The sequence below is a fragment of the Panthera leo genome, chromosome A1 (assembly GCF_018350215.1).
Source record: "Panthera leo isolate Ple1 chromosome A1, P.leo_Ple1_pat1.1, whole genome shotgun sequence".
Lineage (NCBI taxonomy): Eukaryota > Metazoa > Chordata > Mammalia > Carnivora > Felidae > Panthera > Panthera leo.
In genome coordinates this window covers 29,872,451-29,894,112 of record NC_056679.1, presented here as the reverse complement: position 1 = coordinate 29,894,112, position 21,662 = coordinate 29,872,451, and the positions used below count along the sequence as shown (strand labels likewise).

Genomic DNA, 21,662 nt, shown 5'->3' with positions numbered 1-21,662 from the left:
TGTGTATTTCCAATATATATATATTGGAAACTATATATATGTATAATATATGTATATATACTGGAAACTACAGCTCCAAACTTTGTACTTGTTGCTTGATTTTTTTGACCACTTGTCTAAAACACTGGTTTGGTCAAATCACAAAAGGAGTCAAACTTATATTTGACTTTCCTCACTCTCTTCTCATTGTTCCAACACCAGAAGAGTGTTAATGAGGAGAAAGAAGTGGAAGTATTCACATGGCAAAGAAAGAGGGCTGGGGGAGAGGAAGAGATTCACATAATCCAGAAAACTGAAATACGTCCCAGAATGAATGAATGAATGAATGAAAATTATAGATACATTGAGTTAGGTGAAGACTGGGGCACTAAGATAGAAATACAGAGATAGAGATAGAGATGATAGAGATAAATATAGAGATAGACAAAGATAAAAAAGAAGGCCACACTATCATTGGAGACATTGTAAAGCTGCTCAGGTATATAATACACTCTCTTAACATAAGTTATTGTGCATTAAGCATTTTCAAAACAGATTTTCATGGTTTCTTCATCTATAGAAGGTTTTGTTACTTTCAGGGAACAGTATAAAAATAACTCAGATGGCATTATCATAACCAGAGAGAGAAGGACAAAAGAATGCTAACTACCTTAGGTGCTTTATGTTTTTAAAAGAGTTTCTTTTACATTAGAAATCTAGTTGCTTGTGGATTAGAGAAGGGCAGAAGAGGTTACAAAAGGGTTAAAGTCACCTCAGAGAATCATTGAATTACAAGCATAACCCATGACCAGGCCACTAACTGTTTTCTAGTGTTTTATGTAAAACTCAAAATTGAATTTGCCAACAGACATGGAAAATTAAATTCCCCTGAGAAAGTTGCAAGAGCCTACATTTTGCTACAGGAGAAATAGAACATTAATGGAAGTTGCACAATATCTGTCTTTTTTAATCAAAATCTCAACAGGCCCCTGAACAGTAGCATGCCTCAAAGGAAGCACCACTGAGAGAGGAAGAAAAGCTCCCCTCCGTGCAAGACCCGCCATGTCTATTAGGAACATGCATGATGGATGAGGGGCGCTCAGCCAGAGAACAGATCACATCTTTGAGTGGCTGAACATGCATTTAGATTGTTCATATGTTCCTGGTGATTTGAGCAAAGGAACTACCAAATGGTTTTTTAAGTACTTTGATTTCTAGACCTGTAGACCCAATGAAAGAAGAACTAACAGGCTAAAAGAAAGGCAGTAAGGCAAGGCATAACATGCACCAAACCCAGAAGAGGTGTTCTGGCACTGAAGCTTGGCCACGAACCATTCTGTGACTTGCATAAGTTAACCTTGATTTTCTTACATGTAGAAGAAAGATAATAATGCTACCTGCTTCGCAGGATTGCAGTGCCACTATACACATGAAGGGCTAGACTGACATTGGTTTTTAGTACACCATCATTCCTGATGCCAACATTTAATTAGGAAATGCTCTGGTGTGTCCAGTACAGGAATCAGGGTGGCATATTGCCCAGGGAGGGACCAGAAGGCTGTCCTCTCAGAGGCTTCAGGGAATTTTGTCCATTGTCTTTGTCAATTTATTATAATACAGGGGCCAGCCCTCAGTTAGGTCTACTCAGATCCCTGATTTTTCAGCACCATGAAAATAAACCTTTTCCTGAATAGTAAAATCATTTCAACCAACCTCATGGTACTGCTATGTAAAACCAAAATCCTTTTCTTCAGCAAATGGTGTTGGGGAAACTGGACAGCCACATGGAAAAGAATGAAACTGGACCACTTTCTTTCACCATACACAAAACTAAACTCAAAATGGGTTAAAGACCTAAATGTAAAACCTGAAATCATAAAAATCCTTGAAGAGAGCACAGGTAGTAATCTCTTTCTCTCTCTCTCTCTCTCTCTCTCTCTCTGACACTGGCCATAGCAACATTTTTCTAGATATGTCTCTTGAGATAAGGGAAATAAAATCAAAAATAAACTCTTGGTACTACATCAAAATAAAGCTTCTGCAGTGAAGGAAATAATAAATGAAACTAAAAGGCAACACAATGAACGGGAGAAGATATTTGCAAATGACACGCAATAAAGATTACCCAAAATATATAAAGAACCGATACAACTCAACACCAAAAAACAAATAATCCAGCTAAATAATGGGCAGAAGATATGAACAGGCATTTCTCCAAAGAAGACAAACAGATGGCCATAGACCCAGAAAAAGATGCTCAACATCACTCATCATCACGGAAATGCAAACCAAAACTACAATGATAGGGCGAACTGGGAGGTTCAGTCGGTTAAGCATCCAACTCTTGATTTCGGCACAGATCATAATCCTGTGGTTCATAGATTTAGCCCCAAGTCAGGCTCTGTGCTGACAGTAGAGAGCCTGCTTGGGATTCTCTCTCTCCCTTTCTCTCTGCTTCTCCTCCACTTGCACTCTCTCTGTCTCTCGCTCTCTCAAAATAAATAAATAAACATTTAAAAAACCACAATGAGATATCATCTCTCACCTGTCAGACGGCTGAAATAAAAACTATGAGAAATAGCAAGTGTTGGCTAGGATGTAGAGAGAAAAGAACCCACATGCACTGTTGGTGGGAATGCAAACTGGCGCATCCACTGTGGAAAACAGCATGGAGGTTTCTCAAAAAATTAACAACAGAGCTACCATACGATCCAATAATTCCACTGATGGGTATTTACCCCCAAAATATGAAAACACTAATTCAAAAAGGTGTAGGCACACCCCTATGTGGATCACCTCATTACTTTCTGCAATAATTATTTATGGAAGCCCCCCAAGTTCCCATCAATGGATGAATGGATAAAGAAGATGTGAGATATATAGATATATATACATACACACAATGGAACATTATTCAGTCATAAAAAGAATAAAATCTTGCCATTTGCAACTACATGGATAGAGCTAGAGAGTATAATGCTAAGCAAAATAAGTCAGCCAGAGAAAGACAAATACCATATGATCTCTCACATGTATGTAGAATATAGAATATGTAGAATTAAAGAAATAAAATGAACGAGCAGAGGAAAAAAACAGAGAGAGAGACAAACCAAGAAACAGACCCTTAACTATAGAGAACAAACTGATGGTGACCACAGGAAGGATGGGTGGGGGGTGGGGGGGAAATCGGAGATGGGGATTAAGGAGTATACTTATCTGGGTGCCTGGGTGGCTCAGACTGAGCATCTGACTCTTGATTTCAGCTCAGGTCATGATCTCTAAGTTCCATGAATTCGAGCCCTGCATTGGGCTCTACACTGACAGTGAGGAACCTGCTTGAGATTCTCTCTCTCTCCCTCTCTCTCTGGCTCTTGCTCTCACACCAAATAAATAAATAAATATATAAATATATAAATAAACTTCAAAATAAAAATCAATAAAAATAAAGAGTATACTTATCATGATTAAAAAAAATCCCAATTTGAGTCATTTCCAATGAAAATTCTTTTTTTTCAACGTTTTTTTTTTTTTTTTTTTTTTAATTTATTTTTGGGACAGAGAGAGACAGAGCATGAACGGGGGAGGGGCAGAGAGAGAGGGAGACACAGAATCGGAAACAAGCTCCAGGCTCCGAGCCATCAGCCCAGAGCCTGACGAGGGGCTCGAACTCACGGACCGCGAGATCGTGACCTGGCTGAAGTCGGACGCTTAACCGACTGCGCCACCCAGGCGCCCCCCAATGAAAATTCTAACTTGCACAGGAACAGAATGCATGCTTCTATTATGTGCAGCCCATTTTCTCCCTGGAAATAAGACCTATATGCAAAACCAAGTCACAGGCAGATGGAGGAAGGCTGTCTGTAGACAAGGACTCAGGTGAGTTGGTATTTGGCATATTTTAGGAGCCCATCTCTCTAAGGGCCCTCCAGTGTATTCTGGCCCCAGGGCTATCTGAGAGGTAAGCCTGGTTCCTGAGATCGGGCTTGGCTTTAGAGTCTATGCGGATGTTCCTTCTCCATTTTAGGGAGTCAGAGCACAGACACTGGTACAGGGAGTGCAAGTAGGAAGGTGGCAAGAGACAAAACTGAAAAGTGAGCATGCATTAGAGCCTATGCCTTTTATTAAAAACATCTACCAAAATATCTATGAATGTGAATGCCTTCTGGTCCTTAAGTGGGAGATGCTCTATTGGTTTTTCTGGCTGCAGGTTGGAAGGAAAAATACTTTTCAGGTTGTGTCCTTTCTGGAAGACTCTCTCCCATTATTTAGAAATGCCTCACTGTCAGTCATCTCCCCAGCTACATTGACCTGAGCTAGAAGCTGATCATTTACCATTGGATTACTTCATGCCTCCTGTGGGGTATTACTACAGCAGCATGGGCTCATGGTAACATACCAGGAGCAGGGCAGGGGGTCTACAGGCACGATTAAATGGCATATTAGCATTCAGCAAAGCAGGTAAAAGTGGGATACCAAGTTTTTGTGGGTTTTCCCAAGGATTCTTGAAGTAAACAACCAGTGCGTTTATTATTACTGGGCTCCCACATTTCCGTTTAAATACCCCCACGTGACTCTCAAGCTCATGCTGGCTTGAAATACAGCCATATGACAAAATGGCTGACTGATCAAACTTTACAAGAACTACTGTAAAAAAATGTTTCTACAGAAAGGTTCTCTTTTCGAAATCAGAGGTTCATACCACGGTCAAAAAAAAAAAAAAAACAAAACTGTAATCCCCAGGGGACTTTAACTGTTATTGTTTGCCTATTTGAAAAGTTAGTTTAAAAAATAATGGCCAACCAAAAGAAATGGAAAAAAAAATACTAATCACACCAAACAAAAAGAAAAAAAAAGACAAACATTTAGGAATACTTGGAATAACAAACTACGTCACTTTAAACAAGGAAATGGGAAATGAGAAATGTCTCTGATGATAAGAATATTTAGTAAGTGATTTCTATGTACAAGCATTGCTCTAAGCATTTTACATGTACTATCTCATTTAGCTTTCACAAAATCCCTATGAAGTAGATTCTAATATCCCACCACAGGTGAGGAAACCGAAAACAAAGAGTTTATGGTATGTCCTTTGAAAAAGAAGACATGATTCTCACTGTTACCTCAGGCCATGTTTTAAATGAACAGTTGTGTTCAAGCACAGTGTACGATTACACATTCCGTGTTACTCCAGGTCGGAAGACATCACAACTTGTCAAATTGTGTACAAATCCTGTGTGACCAAGGCAGCACGGATTACTCTTTCAGAAAACCAGCGCTGTGGAAGCCTGTTCTATAACACAGTCAAGTCATTCCCTTAAAATGTGATGCCATGCTGTCAAGAGTTCAAGAAAGCTTGAGAAAATTCAGTTAGCCCATAAAGTCAGTTTTAGCCCAATCTCCCAACACCCTGTTACAAAAGGGCTCCTCTGTACAACATCCAACAATAAGGATCAATGGGCATTAAATTAAGATGAGTAAGAGTCTGAAAGAGGGTGAGAGAGCAGGCAGCTGGCTGAGGTTTTTCCTTCGACCAAGACTGAATATTTCATCTTCCTCATGCGAGTAAAACGGCTGGCCCACACCTAATTAAACTGCACAAGCGATTGTGCTGTGCTACCTGTAAAGAATGACAGACAGATGGCCTCACCAGTAGTAAGCCACAGAAATCGATAGCTGACATTTACTCGATGAAATACAAATTGAGATTAGCTAGCTTCACTTTTTATTCAGAAAATTCATGTCTGTAATCAATGCCTGTGCATGGGTAGACTATGGAAATCGGTTTTAAATTGATTTGTTTCTTCCTTAGCTAATTACGGTGTACAAGCAAATGAACAATCAATTGCTAACTCTGCTTCTACTGTATACATTTCAATGAGCAAAACAAGTCTGTCAAAGATGGATATTATTATGGTCTTTTCAAAGAGAAGCTACTAAGCATTCCACATACACTGTAATACATCAGCTATTTAATGATAATTTAAAAGACTGTCTTATTTGTTGAACAAATATAAAACTTCCCCTGCTGTTATTAGTAAAGCTTATAGAAAGTTCTCAATTGATCAAGCACCTGCTTAGAAAAATAGAGCTTATCAGAGTATCTAGCACATAGAGAGTTCTCAGTCAATATTAGCTGTTAATGAGGTAGTGGGTGTTGCACAATGGAGAACAGTGGACTCAGAAAACCTGAGGTTTAAATCCTAAATCCATCACCCTTTGACGCAACAATTCTATTTCTGGTTAGAAGGCCTTATTTCTGTTGAAATAAGGGTTTATGTCTACCCTAAAAAAACGTGTAATTTAATTCACTATTCACAAAAGCCAAAAACTTGGGAATCACCCTAATGTTCATCAATGGTAGAATGGATAACTAAATTGTGGCAAGTTCACAAATGAAATACCACACGGCAGCGAGAAAGAACGAACGCCTAGAACACACAGCACGGATGTATGTACGAAAGCTCATGGACATAAGGCTGAGTTGGGCACCGAAGAGGACATACTGCATGATTCTGTTTCTCCGAAGTTCAAGCACAAGGAAAATTCACAGATGGTGAAAGAGTTTGAATAGTGGTTACTTTGAGAAGAGTCATTGCCTGGCAAGATGCATGAAGGAGCCTTCAGGGGAGCCGGAAATGTTCCATTGATCTGAGTAGTGGTCACATAAGTATGTGCATACATAATGTCATCCAGCTGTCAACCTAAAATTCATGCGCTTTAATGTTACATCACAATTCTTTCACTTACCGTATGACCTCAGACAAATTATCCTCTCTAAACCTCCATTTCCTCATCTCTGAAATGGGGATAATAATATCACTATTTCCCAGGATGGTTATGAGGTATAAGTACAATAATTCACATAGAGCACTTACCAAAGAGCTTTGTATGCAGTAAGTATTTGATTCATGTTTCCAATTACTGTCTGTCACTGAGAATGCCGTCATAAAAGTCAGGAAAACTGCTTGAGGAATCATAATTAAGGTAGAAGCGATCATTCCAAAACCATGTGAACCTGGTTTTAAGAAAAACAAATCCATCTAATCCTCCGTTTATAAACTTGAGTCAAAGTTTTAGATTCTTGGCTTCTAGAAACGACGTTTCACACAGAATTCACTTCCATAACAAATCACTCTAATGAAGTTGAAGTATTATTCAACATAACCCAAAAGGTAAGTGTATTTTATTTGAAAGGCGTGTCTCAGGTAAAGCTAGATATGTTCTCGTTAGCTGCAGTTTCTCTGGGGCCTAGACCCCCCATTCTGGAAATCTGATACTTGGAATAGCACACTGATTCTAAAGACCCTACTGGACTTGCAAACCAGTATAATGTAATGTATAACTAAATTGTTATACATTTCTACAGCAGTGATTTTCTATGGGAGGCCAGTGACCAGAGGAGTTTAGAGTACTTAGTAGCTTCTTGCCTGACCATAGCTACAAAATGAATTACTGGTCTTAAAAACTGCTGCATTATTTCTTGGGAGAGCTGAGGAGTATGAGTGGCTTGGTTTTATCACGAATATTGCTGCAAAATCCCTAAGGTTATAGGACTGGCCATGAGGACTATAAACTTGAGGTGCTAGCTTAGAATGGCACAGGAGCCTTCAGAAAATCCCCAGGCATACGGGAAACCTTGTAACTATTGGGAATTCTTGTCTTTAGACATTTTTCAAATATTTTCTAATAAATAATATAATGTGTCAATCCATTTTGAAATATTGATATGAACCAATAAAAGACTGTCGCTGACCAGGGAAGTGTGAGCATGGAGAAAAGAGAACACGCAGTCTGCCATATGTGTGCTAAGCAAGCATTGTGGGTCACTGGCTGCCTTCAACACCCCCAGCCCATGGAGGGGGTCCTCTGGCCTGCTTCTTCTTCCACATCAGCGCTGTTCGGTAGAATAGTGATGATGGAATGTTTTATAGCTGCTCTGTCCCATACTGTAGCCACTAGCCATGTGTGGTATTCAGCAACTGAAATGTGGCTAATGTGACCAAGGAACTGAATTTTTCATTGCATGGAGTTTTCATTCATTTAAATTTAAGCAGCCGCATGTGGCTAGTGGTTATTGTATTGGGAATACAGTTCATGCCCATCGGATCTTGATGGACCCAGACTCTTCCACTTGGGGAGACATCAGTGTCCTGTCCTTGCAGACTCAATCCTTCCCACAGTCTGAGCCAATCTTAAAGAAAAGAAGACACAATCCAGCTGTTTCCATCCCATCACCCAGCTTGGCTGCCCCTCCAATCTGGTCAGTCACTCATGAGGCCCAGCTGCTAAGGTAGCCTGCGTGTCACTGCATTTTGGGTCCAATCCTTCCTTCTGCCCCCCGTCTCCTGTCCCAGTCCTGCTGGGAATAGTAACCCAGGTGGCTGAGGCCTGAAGACTCTCTCTACTCCTCCCACTGCTGCTCCCTGCAGCCCCACCTCTGAGTGAGCTGCTGTGATGAATGGGTTGAATGCCCAGGAGCACGACATGACCAGCCACCTGCATTTGATTTTCACACACTATCAGAATCTGCCACTGTTCTGCCCATTAAGCACTCAGCAACCACCTCTGATTCAGGCTAGAGAAATTATTTGGGTTCCCCACCCCAGTGCTGCCTGAACTTTCGCCTTCACCCCAATGCTGCTTCTTCTTTCTTCCCGTCGGGAGAGAAAGCTGTGGTTACGGCTGGGGTCCAGATTCTTAATCCAGCCTAAAGTCATTCCAAGTTAAATTGTGTTCCCAGTAGAATTGCAAATACCCAAACATCAACGTACAGCTAGACTGAAGATTTCATTTAAATCCACAAATGATCTTAGAATATAAAATACACGTTCACTTATTATATCGGGGTCTTATATCTAAGACTTTTTGGCAAAATATCCTGGATTATATAAAAAGCATCACGTGCTCTGACATCGACTGTTCACATAATTTAGGGCAATGTCTATCAAAAGTAGGAGGCTCGTGTATGCAACTTGGCTTATAAATACTTGACAGAAACATAAATGTGTATATTCCCAAAATATAACTGTCTATATGAGTTGCAGCATTTCAGGGTGAAGTGGCGATTTCTGAAGTATGTGAAGGTGATCCATCCACTGAAGGGTGATTTAATTCATCATTCTGTCTGAGGATAGGGGGAGGCGACAGGGCTGGCCTGCAGGTTTGAACTCTGCCATACACACTTTGCAAACCTTCGCTTTGGGATTCACAGGCTTGAAAATAACCTCTTTTGAGTTCTGAGTAGACTGGTTGGAAATTCATATTTCTCAGCTGGGGAATGTGAGGGTAAAAGATACTTGAAGAAAATGCAATCCCGTGGCTATTTTCATGAGGTGATGAAAGTCCTGCTGCTTTGAGATTCCTCGATGAATCTTTCAGGATCCCTGAATGTTTTTCATTCCGAATGATCGGAAGCAACTTGGAAATAAAATGGAATCGTGTGAAATATTTAAAAAGTCAGAATGCTATTTGGCAATATGCTTCAAAATGCAAACAATATTCAGTTGTTCAGGGACTAGTTTTTTAGTCGTTTATGTATTTATTTTTCTTCCTTTGGATCTTCTGTCAATGACTTGTACCTCCACCTGCTGGTACACTGATGAAATGAAATGGAAATAAAATTCAAGCAGCTAAATTAAATAGTTTGCTGGAATTTCTAAGATAGCTTTGGTGGGAGGAATGGTAAAAATGACAATCTAAACTGAAGTGTCTCAATAGGTGTTGGTGAGGATGTGGAGAAAGGGGAATCCTCTTGCACTGTTAGTGGGAATGCAAACTGGTGCAGCCACTCTGGAAAACAGTATGGAGTTTCCTCAGAAAGTTAAAAATAGAACTAACCTACGATCCAGCAATTGCACTACTAGGTATTTACCCAAAGGATACAAAAATACTGATGTGAAGGGATACCCTGATGTTTACAGCAGCACTATCAACAATAGCCAAATTATGGAAAGAGCCCAAATGTCCATCTACTGATGAATGGATAAAGAAGATGTGGCATATATATATACATATATATGCACACACACACACACACACACACACACACACACACACACAATGAATGGAATATTACTCAGCCATCAAAAAGAAAACTATAGCCATTTGCAATGACATGGATGAAGCTAGAGTGTATTATGCTAAGTGAAATACGTCAAAGAAAGACAAATATTTGATTTCACTCATATGTGGAATTTAAGAAACAAAACAGATGAACCTAGGAAGAATAAAAGTAAGAGAGAGGCAAATCATAAAGCACACTCTCAACTATAGAGAACAAACTGAGGGTTGCTGGAGGGAGTTGGGGGTGAGATGGGTTAAATGGGTGATGTGTGTTTAGGAGGGCACTTGTGGGGGTCCTCGGGTGGCTCACTGCTTGAGTATCCGGCTTCAGCTCAGGTCTTGATCTCATGGCTTGTGAGTTCTATCCCCACATGGGGCTCTCTGCTGTCAGCACAGAGCCTGATTCGGACCCTTTCTCCCTCTCTCTCTCTCTCTCTCTCTCTGCCCCTCCCCAGCTCACTCTCTCTATCTCTCAAAAATAAACATTAAAAAAAAGGAGGGCACCTGTAATGTGGTGTTGTATGTAAATGATGAATCACTAAATCTTACACGTGAAACTAATATTATACTGTATGTTAACTAACCAGAATTTAAATAAAAACTTGTAAGAAAATAAATAAATATATAAAGTAAATTTCTGAAGAATATCAGTGTATTTATTAATCCATTTATTCTCTGCATTAACTATTAAGAATGAGATGAAAAATTAATAAAAATAACTTCACTAAATGTCTTAACCCAAGCTATCAACATCTAATTCAATTATCTTGCCATCACCCATGTGTCACCCTTTCAATAATCCCACTAAACGTTTTACAAGAAAATGCAGCAGAGAGCTGGAGTATAAACCAAGCCATAAATCAGAACATCTCACTTAAAGCCAAAGACAGAAACATCCCAAGGAATGTAAATCAGCCCTAAATCTTTAGAAGACCCATAAAGTAAGTATTTAAAAACCCACTGAAAATACACTACAGCAGAACATTAAAAGCATGAACTCTGGAGCCAGACTCCCAGAATGGAAAACCCACCTCTGCCCTTACAGCTGGGTGGTTTTGATCAAAATACTCTAACAACTCTACACCTCAGTTTCCCCCTATGCAAAATGAGCTTAAGTGAGGGTACCTGCTTAAAACCATTATTATGAGGATTAAGTGAGTTAATATTTATGGAGCACCTAGCACAGTTCTTGGCACATAGTAAGTGTTGTGTAACTGTTTAATAAATAAGTAAATAAAACATTGCTGTTGAGTATAAGAGGAAATGTGGTTGTTATTACCAAGTGACTAGACCCTCCCACATTGAATGCATTGGGTTGGCCACAGCAGCACCTGGAGCTACCAAGGGATTCAGAGAGCCTGCCTACTACTACGAGGAGGAAACTGTGTTATGGAAAGAATAAGCTGGTAATTCTCTAAACAGAGAATAAACACTAGGAGCTCCAGGAATTTGATCTTTGTTTGAAAAGGACGATTTAACATTAAATGATCCGAAAAGATAAACTTGCTATAAAACCTTCAAGCTTTGAGATGACACTAAAATATTCTAGAAAGGAAAGCAACACAATGGAACTTCTAAAAAAAACACCAGCAGTTTTAGCCTAGTCTAAAATGCAATATGATCATAAGAAATGGTCATACAGTTGCAACGTATAAGCAAGTTAGACTATACCTTTCATTCATTCATTCATTCACTCATTCATTTTTTAAGTACATATTTGAGGTTTGATGATTCAACATGGAATACAGAACAAATAATAAACAAATACATAAAGTAATGTCAGGCAGTGATAAATGGCATGAAGGAAAATAAAGCAGGGTGGAGAGCGACAGCTGGGGGAGACAGCTTGAGGTATGGAAAATCTTTGAGAAAAGAGACATTTGAACACAGGCATAAATGAAGGAAGGATGCAAACAATATGGATATCTTGAGAAAGAGCATACCAAGCAGAAGGAATCACAAGACTCTGAGGTCTGAGATGAAATATGTTTGGTTTGTTCAAGAACGAATCAAGAGAGCCAATATAATGACCCAAATTATCAAGCGGAAGAGTAATAAATCATTTGGAAGAAGCAACCAGGGGCCAGATAATACAAGACTTTATGGGCCACGTGTGGCTCATTTACAAACATGGCCCCAAAATTCTTTAATAACTTTTCAGTGTAGAGATGGGGGACTCTTCCCTTTCCCTTTGAATCTGGGTGGGTTTAAGACTGCTTGGACCGGTAGAACATAAATGACAATGTCATTTCAAAGACTGAGTTATAAAAGAGGATGTGACTTCTATCTTATTTGGAGGAACATTCATGCTTGCCTATGGCTGCCATGGTGTCAGAAAATCGAACCACATGTAAAGGGCACATGTAGCCCCTCTTCCCACGCCCAAGTAAGCAATCTTAGACCCTGAATAATCCTAATCCACATGCCAGACATGTGTCTAAACCTTGAGATGTCCAAAATGATCCACTGAATCCATGAGCATAATAAAATTGTTGTTTCGAACTGCTACATTTTGAGTTACATTTTGTTACACAACAGTAGTAATTGGGATGCCATGATAAGAATTTTTGGCTTTCATTTTAAGTGAGAAATCTTTGGAGAGTTCAATTACGTGATATGATTTGGAAAACAGACTGCAGGAGGGGAAGCATGGAAACACAGTCCAGGCAAGAGATGATCGTGCCTGGGGAGGATAGCAGCAAAGAAGGTGGTGAGAAGAGCCCAGATTGGGAATATATTTTCGAAGTAAATCTAATCAGATTTGCTGATGGACTGGAAATTGAGTGGGAGAAGACACAAATCAAGAATGACACAAGGACTTTGGCCAGGGCAAGAAATCAAGTGAACAGAGTTGTCATTTACTGAGGCACACACGTTAGAGAAAGAACAAATTTGTAGAACAGAAATCAAGACTTCCGTTTTGAACACGTAGCATGTTTACCGGTTACCCAAATGGAGACATTGAGTAAACAACTGGGAATATTAGTTTGGAGCTCTGGAGAGAGGCTGGTTCTATGGTTCTGTATTCAACTCTAAGGGTCTCATTTTAGGAAAGATATTTACACACCAGAGAACATTCAGAGGGGGACCAGGATGTAGATGCGTCTAGAAGTCATCTTGTTTAAAAAAAAAAAAATGTTGAGGGAACCAAACATAGGGCGAAAATATCCATAACGTGAAGAAATATATGAATCAGGAGGACATACCATTAGGACGCATCTTTGAGAGTAAGGTATCTGCTTTGAAGGGCTAAAAGATCTAGTGCTCATTTCCACGGAAACTAACACCAAGTCCATAATCAACTTTCCCCCATAGAACTAGACACCATTAGAGAGATTTTGACCTAAAACGAAATTCCCAGACATGACAGGAGCTAGACTGAGTAGCATGATGTTGTGTGGGTGCAAGATTCTACAAACAAAGCATGGCCGGAGAAAACCACAAAGTCATATGTTCCCAGCAAATGGCATCCTGACCTATAAAAAAAATTTACCTATTCATATGCTATCCACTTCTGAAATCCCCATGTATGGGAAGTTCTCCTTAGTGCTGTGGTACAAAATTATTTTAGTATTACCAACCAAAATATTCTGATTTTTTGTGTTTTAATAGTTTGCATTAATAGAGGCCACTTAGGATGATTAAGAGGAAGAAATCTATAGCTGGAATCCTGGGCTGAGACCTTACTTCCAACACTGGGGCAAGTCCCTACCCTACTGGATTTATTATGGGGAATAAATAAGTCAGTTAGCGTAAAGTATTCAAAATACATAGAATCAGCTAAAAAAGAAGTGTTCAAAAAAAAATTGTTAGCTGTGTTCAGTAGCACTCGGCATACCCCCTCTATGACTGCACAGTCCAGACCACTTGTCTGTTTGTTTGTTTTTAATTCATTTAGGCATCCAGAATTATCAGGGCTTTGTGAGGAAAAGCTTCAAAGTCACAGGTTTGAACTTACCCTCTCGCTTTGCAATCACTGGAAAAGACGCTTTCTTGAAGCCCGCTCTATACTGATGTCAGAACTGCTGTCATTCGATTCACTGTCTCCTCTTCCGCTATCTTTCGCACTAAATTCATCTGGATTTGAATGTGTACTGGGAGTGAAAAGGACAGATTCACTGTGTTATCCATAAACATGTACAAACGTCAAACACGTCGCTTAGAGCCGTACATACTCTGAAATTACCTCAAACTCGCAGCAGATTTACCCTCTCCACACAGGGATGGGAAATGGAAAGGACCTGAGCCTGAACCCTATTTAAAAAGAGGGGTGAGAGCAGCAGTTAATTTTTCACGCTCAGATATCAAAGCTGCCAGACAGGGCACAATATCCCTCCTCTGGAGTGCTTCAGGAAGATAGCATTTAAACCCTGAGGGACGAAGATGTTCCAACTGGACCCAGAAGGAAGTTACCAGGGACAAAAAAGCACAAAGAGACGTGGGCCTCCTCGAAACATGACCACCATGCCTCCTTCTGCCTTCATCTGTGAAGAAATTTTCCTCTCAAATAAAAAATAAAAAGTGCGGAAAACTCAGTCCTTTGAAGTCCCAGACCAGATCAGACCAGGCTCTGAATTTTCCTAACGTCTGGGCAGGAAAATCGACTAAACGTTCATGAGGACCCTAAGACTGCTGGGGTGCTCTGCCAGGGCCCACAGGATCCCGCTCCTCTTTCGAAGGGAGGAGCACAAGAACACCCCACTGCCCCCAGACCGGGAAATCTCCGCAGCCTCGTCCTCCTGGGCCTCTGCGTAAACGGAAAGGGCCAGTGTCTCCACGAAGAACCTCAACTCAAAGCCCCCAGAGTCAGCCCCCGACGCTCTGAGACTTGGACCAGCCTGGCCACTCCTCACGTGGTACCTGCTCAAGCTATGCCCACAGAGCTTCTTCTTCCGCGTCCTAGCCTCACCTTGGCTGGAACAAGTCTCGATGGCAATGGCCACCAGCAGAAGGCCACAGCCGCTAGCCAAAACACCTGCCAAGACAACAAGGAAGCCAGGCTGTCGCCCTGCTCTCTGCGCTGTTCGACTCCAGGCGCGTCCCTACCCTCCCTCTTTTGGCGGCGGCGGCGGCGAAGGCGGCACCAGCATCACTTCTCCGCCAGGTGGCGCCAAATCCGCGGGCACTAGGAGCAAAGTGGCGGTGCGCGATAAAGCCCCACTGGCCTCGGTCCCGCACCATGACGACCGCCGTCAGCTGGTTGGTGGGCTGTGGGGACAAGCGGCGCTGAAAAGACAGCTCACCCGTGAACGGATGCGGCGCTAGAGCCGCGGGGCCGCCGCCGCTACGGTGGAAATTAGCTCTGTGTTGGGGCCTTCGTCTGCATTTGGGTCACCAGGTAGCCCAGCCGCGCGCCCTGAAGCAGAGGCAGCTGGGCTGAGCCATTGAAGAGTGGCAGTGTGACCAGCCGTTCTGGCAGTGTGACCAGTGAGTGCCCGTTCTGGTCCTCCACATGCAGGCACACCACGGCCCAGCCCCAGAGCTGCATAGAGCCGCCGTCGAGAGCTTCCAGCCCCAGCTGCAGCTCAGCCAGTTACTTGCGATCAGAGCACCTTTGTGCACACAGATTCCCAGTAATAGGGTCCACAGAGATGTAGGGGGACACGGCGTCCTGGGCGCGACCTTCTTCGGCCTCCAGCAGTCGGTAGGTGACCTGGCCTTCGCGGCCCAAGTAGGCGCCAGGCGGGTTGTCCTCCCTCACTGACACGTCTTAGACTGGTCGCGTGAAGAGTGGCGCTTTGTCGTTCTCGTCGCTCACGCGCACCGTGTAGGGCCGCACGGTGCGTAGAGGGGGCGCGCCTCTGTCCTCGGCCACCAGCGTCAGGTTGTACTCAGCGATGCGCTCGCGGTCTAGGGACGCCGCGGTCACCACCAGGTAGCTGCCCGCGTAGGCCGGCTGCAGCCGGAAATGCTCGTGCCCGTAGAGGGCGCAGCGCACCTGCCCATTGGCGCCCGAGTCTCTGTCCGAGGTGCTGACCAGCGCCACCAGGCTCTCGCGCGCCGCCCCCTCTGGCACCAGCGAGATGGCGCCGGCCTCCGGCGTTCCAGGTCCGGTCGGCGAGGTCGCGTCCGCACCCCCGAGAGCGGCGGCGGCGGCGGCGGCGAAGGGAGAGGCGGCAGGCGCGCCCGGGGCGGCCAGCGGGGTGATGGTGATGTCCGGAGCGTTGTCATTGACGTCGCGGATGCGCACGATGACTTTGCAGGTGGAGGCCCGAGGCCCGGCACCGCGGTCCTGGGCCCGCACGTCTAGCTCATAGGTGTCCTGGCGCTCGTAGTCCACGGGTCCTGCCAGAGTGAGGCGGCCCGAGCGCGGGTCCAGGCGGAAGAGGCGGCGCGCCTCGGGAGGGGTGCGGGCACCGAAGGCAAACACCACGTCGCCGTTGGGGCCCTCGTCGGGGTCGGCTGCGTCCAGGTCCAGCAGCAGGGAGCCCACGGGCGCGTCCTCCGCCAGCTCCACCTCGGCCACGGCGCCCTGCGGGAAGGCCGGGCTGTGGTCGTTGGCGTCCAGCACTCGCACGCTGAGGGCGGCAGTGGCGGAGCGCGGCGGGCGGCCGCCGTCCTGGGCCACTAGCTCCAGGCTGTAGGCGGCCTGGCTCTCGCGGTCCAGCTCCTGCAGCAGCACCAGGTCCGCGCACTGGGCGCCGTCCGCGCGCGTCTGCAGCTCCACGCGGAAGGGGCTGTGAGGCTCGGCCAGGCGCACGCTCTGCAGCCCGTTGGCTCCCACATCCTCGTCCACCGGCACCTCCAGCGGGATGCGCGTGCCCACAGCCGCGCCCTCGGACACCTCCACGGGGATCTGGGCCCGGGGAAAGCGCGGCGCGTGATCGTTGATGTCCCTCACCTCCACCTCCACGTGTATCAGCCGGAACTGCTCCTGCGAGAAGCTGACCACGTCGAAGGCCAGCACGCACTGTGGTGCCTGGCCGCACAGCCGCTCGCGGTCCAGGCCCGCGTCCCCGACGGTCAGCTGCCCGTCGCCCTCGCGCACTCGGAGCAGCGAGCTGTTGAACTTCATGAAACAGAACTGGCTTGGCACTTAGAGCTGGGAATTAAACAAGCCATGGTCAGACAGACCACCGATGTCGGTACCGTGGGCCCCTTTTCCTCATAGGTGCGGAAGTTGACAGTTGCAGTGCAAAACCCAGACACCAGCTGCAGCCACAGAACCAGCAAGGATTCCAGTCAGGCCCAGCATTAAGTGTCAGCGGGAAATCTGAGCTTCCAATGAGACGTCTTTGTCCCTTAAAGAGAAAAAAGCCAATCAGAAGTTCCAGCTGAGACTTCCAGTCCCACAAACCCTCTCCTGCAGGCAGTCAGGAGACACTTGCCCTCCTAAATACATCTGATCGCTAAACCCTCTCTGCTGTGTCATCACTTTTCTGTGCTCCAGGCCTAAGCTTGCCTCTTCTGAACCTTACTGGGGAGGTTACATAGAGAAGAATGTGCAAACAAGCATCCATCCTTCTGGGCCAGTCTGTAGAGTCTCCAGGCCTTGGGTCACGTGGCTCCCTAAAAGAGCTGGCAGAAGGGCCTGGAAAACTGAACTGTGGCCAGGGAAGTGCAGGGGATCAAGAGTCCTACAGACGTTTGCACTGTAAGAATGCACGCGCTTGCTTTTCCAGTGTGAGTGATTTCCACTTTGATGGCAGGAGCAGGGAAGCTGCAGCCTCTGTATCCCTTCCTAAACACATTTACATATTCCTCAGACAGAGACACAATTACTCTTCTCTACCATTTTTAAACCAACGCCTGTATGCATCTTTTGCCACTCACAGTTATCCATCTACGTGGGGTTATCAATTCCTGTATTGAAAGATTCTGGGGGAACAGCTTCTCCAGGGTCAGGCAACGTGTAATCAGGGAAGAACTGTTTTCCGAAGTAATCGTTTCTAAATAGCTTTTCTGTAGCAAAGAAACCATTAATGATGAGATTTCAGCCCCTTCATCTCCTTTTATGTCAGTAATTACATATATGTGAGGAATCAGTGTCAGTCAGGGAGGTTTGTCAGCCACAAACCACTGTAAGGGATAGTTAAGGGTAGGAAAAAGATTTAGGGAAATAGATCGCAGTCAGTCTTGTTAGAAAATTGCTAGAGACCAATTATTTCTAAAGAGCCCTTGGCTGAAGAAAACCATGGGTGGCCTGATAGGCTGAAGGCTAAAGAAACATTAAACCATCTGTCTAAAGCACAGTAAATAGTCTTGTGTTGAGTTCTCTTTATGCGTGAAATGTTCTAAATGCCAAACGGTCCACATGTTAATGATGACATCCTTCCTCATGCCATGGAGTCATCATCAGTGCAGTGTTCTTTAACCAGTCATCTTGAATAAAATCAGGGAACAGACTGAGTTATTAATATGCCCCGGCTATTCTTGGCTCCTACATGATCTGTAATGTTATTGTTTCCTGAAGGGACATGTCAGTAAATGACTATTTTTTTTTTCTTTCACTCTTAGGAGAAGGTTGCGTCTATTTTAGTGCCAGGATCTACGAATCCAGTTCTGAAACTGAGCCACCTTTGATGAGATAATTAATTTGCAGGAATTTTAATTTAGTGGAACATTTGGCAATGACTCTAATTATAAGTACCGATAACCCGATGTCGGAGAAGTTTGCAGTAGGAAGCATGAATTGATTTGGTTTGGGTACTCTGAGATCCTAAAAAGAGAAAGTACTTCATCTTGTTTACTGTAGAGTTTTAATTTTGCCTGATGAGGCATCAGTCTGAGGAAGGGAGCGACTCTACTACAGTTTAGCTGGACCAGATTCTTGTTAAGCCAGTATCCTCACGGGCATAGAATCAGTTAGCTTTCTTTCTTGGCAGTGAGTATCCTGAAGAAGGGCCTGGTTATTCAGCCTCTGGGTCTCAAGGAAAACAAGAGAATCTGACCCTCCATCCAGCTTCTTAATTCCTACATTCCCCTTAACTGAAGCTTGAAACCTGATTCAGCTGATGCCGTTTAAAAGGCACATGCTTCCATACACATTAGCCAGGAGAGGGACCCATTTAACCACAGTCTGAGTCTCATTCCTCTTCTCCCTCATCTCCAGCAATCTCTGCCAGGCTTGGCCTCTGCCGGTCTTCAGCATTATTGTCGCCATTCATGATGAGCGAAAACTGCTCAGCATACCGAAAATGAATAGTCATGACTCTATCCACAGAACATCAAAAGATCCGGATAAAATATGAAAAAGGCAAGCAATCAAACACATTACCTCCACAATGCTAAGCATCTGGATACTTATGTTTGGAAACATCCAGCTATGATGTTTAAATGCTCGATTGCATTTTCCCCCGCGTTTCCTCCAGCTGTTTGGCAACAAGTAGACCATCTACGATAAGGAATATGCTATATTGTTAGTGATTCATTATTAACATTAGCATTGTTTTCCTAGTAAACAACCACCTTATTAAAACGCTGCTTTATGAATGAAGGACAGCTGGAGTTTCAGGAAAGAGACATTTTCTGAGGCGAAAATCAGTTCTGTGCCAGTAGAATGACAAGCCACATAATATAGAAACTGTATGATCTGTCCCCCCCCAGGGATATGTCATCAGGAAGCTGTGTTTACAGCCCTGAGCTGCGGGTGCTCTCATGTTCCATTCTGTTGGCTCTGTTAGATAAAAGTCTGTCTCAATATTAAAAGCATTGTGGCAGAAATTTGGTTTATGTTGCTTGTTTTCCCATTTGCCAGCATATTGCCAAACCGTAAGTCCATAAAATGTAGTTCTGATCTCTGTCGGAGTCAAACATGAAGCAAAACAAACAATGGGAGCAGAGGACTACCACCACCCCGGGGATGACCAAAATGTGGATAAAGCAGCAATTTGGTTCTCTTGCTCAGTTTGGTTTTAAAGGGGGTGTCGTGGCAGGATTTTGGTAAACTCCCTACAGTTTACTTTTGTTTCTAAAACAAAAGCACCAGATATATTAGCATCCGCCCCCCCCCCCAAAATGCCAGGAAACCAGATCTAGAAAATAGCATTTGCGTTCTAATCATTTCAAGGGAATATTTTCTGTTTTGCTGAGCACATAACACCAGAGTGTCCCTTTACACACTAAAGCACACTGTACATAAACAAATTTTCATCGTAAACATGGGGAAAAATCGGTCTCTTAATTCAGAATGGTGTCTGTGCCTTTGCATATTTCCTCTTTCCTACTATGTGAAACTAATGACATATGTTGAAGGGCGCGGGAATGAGCTATAGGAAAGTCCCTAATGTGCAGATTTCACTAGACCATGGTGTCCATGCATCAGAATAAGCATCAACTTTCACAGGACCTTGAACTAATACTTTCCTGGCCCAGAAACCGTTTTTGTGCCATTTAGAACAAATCACTCTACATAGTATATTGAGACCCATTTTCATTTCTCAACTGAACAAACATCTTATAGGCAAATGAGCAAAATATTATCGCGTGCAATGTTGCTGTCTTCAAGGAGTTAAGTTCCAGAAATTGAAGCTACGAAGACTGTTTGAAAGAAAACAAATTTACCTAACAGCTGGATGTTTTTTCTTTTTAAAAATCATACCTTGAAAAAACTAAAGTCAATCTTTAGGAGTATGAGCCCCCAAAACAGAGAAATTGTTTTAAGTCATCACATAAGAAGTACCATTATCTCATTCCTATTACTCCATTGAGTAATCAATGTGTTAGTATGTCTTGACTGTGTAGTCATTTATAAGAAAACTTATCAGCAAATTGCTGGCCCTTTTTGTGAAATGATTTCAGGGAAAATAATTCAGCCCTAAAGTCAGCCAAAATACTGTCTACAAGCATCGCATAGAAACAAATGATGTTTTATCAACTCTTTAAGTGCTTTAACCTAGAGAAAATCAGAGAGAACCATGATAGAGTATCAATACTAATCACAAATTCCCCTGAACGTATATCATTTAAATGATATAATCTTCTCTTAGAAAAAGTTTCCCATAAAAGATATTTGCAAATGACACATCGGACAAAGGGCTAGTATCCAAAATCTATAAAGAGCTCATCAAACTCCACACCCGAAAAACAAATAACCCAGTGAAGAAATGGGCAGAAAACATGAATAGACACTTCTCTAAAGAAGACATCCGGATGGCCAACAGGCACATGAAAAGATGTTCAACGTCGCTCCTTATCAGGGAAATACAAATCAAAACCACACTCAGATACCACCTCACGCCAGTCAGAGTGGCCAAAATGAAGAAATCAGGAGACTATAGATGCTGGAGAGGATGTGGAGAAACAGGAACCCTCTTGCACTGTTGGTGGGAATGCAAATTGGTGCAGCCGCTCTGGAAAGCAGTGTGGAGGTTCCTCAGAAAATTAAAAATAGACCTACCCTATGACCCAGCAAAAGCACTGCTAGGAATATATCCAAGGGATACAGGAGTACTGATGCATAGGGGCACCTGTACCCCAATGTTTATAGCGGCACTCTCAACAATAGCCAAATTATGGAAAGAGCCTAAATGTCCATCAACTGATGAATGGATAAAGAAATTGTGGTTTATATACACAATGGAATACTACGTGGCAATGAGAAAAAATGAAATATGGCCTTTTGTAGCAACATGGATGGAACTGGAGAGTGTGATGCTAAGTGAAATAAGCCATACAGAGAA

General features: G+C 43.4%; 1 protein-coding gene and 1 long non-coding RNA gene across 2 annotated transcripts; both read right to left on the bottom strand.

Annotated features, from left to right (window-relative positions):
• Window positions 1–6,880: 6,880 nt before the first annotated feature.
• LOC122198991 lies at window positions 6,881–14,296 on the bottom strand. Its single transcript, XR_006193279.1, has 3 exons — window positions 14,228–14,296; window positions 14,000–14,135; window positions 6,881–6,994 (listed from the first exon to the last, which is right to left on the bottom strand). It is a non-coding gene; the product is annotated as an uncharacterized LOC122198991 (long non-coding RNA).
• A 1,041-nt stretch (window positions 14,297–15,337) lies between these two features.
• LOC122229036 (protocadherin-8-like) lies at window positions 15,338–19,298 on the bottom strand. The gene is given in 2 exon segments (XM_042954273.1): window positions 15,338–17,083; window positions 19,259–19,298. A coding segment is annotated over 1 exon segment (1,719 nt). The 5' UTR covers window positions 17,057–17,083; window positions 19,259–19,298.
• Between the last annotated feature and the right edge of the window lie 2,364 nt (window positions 19,299–21,662).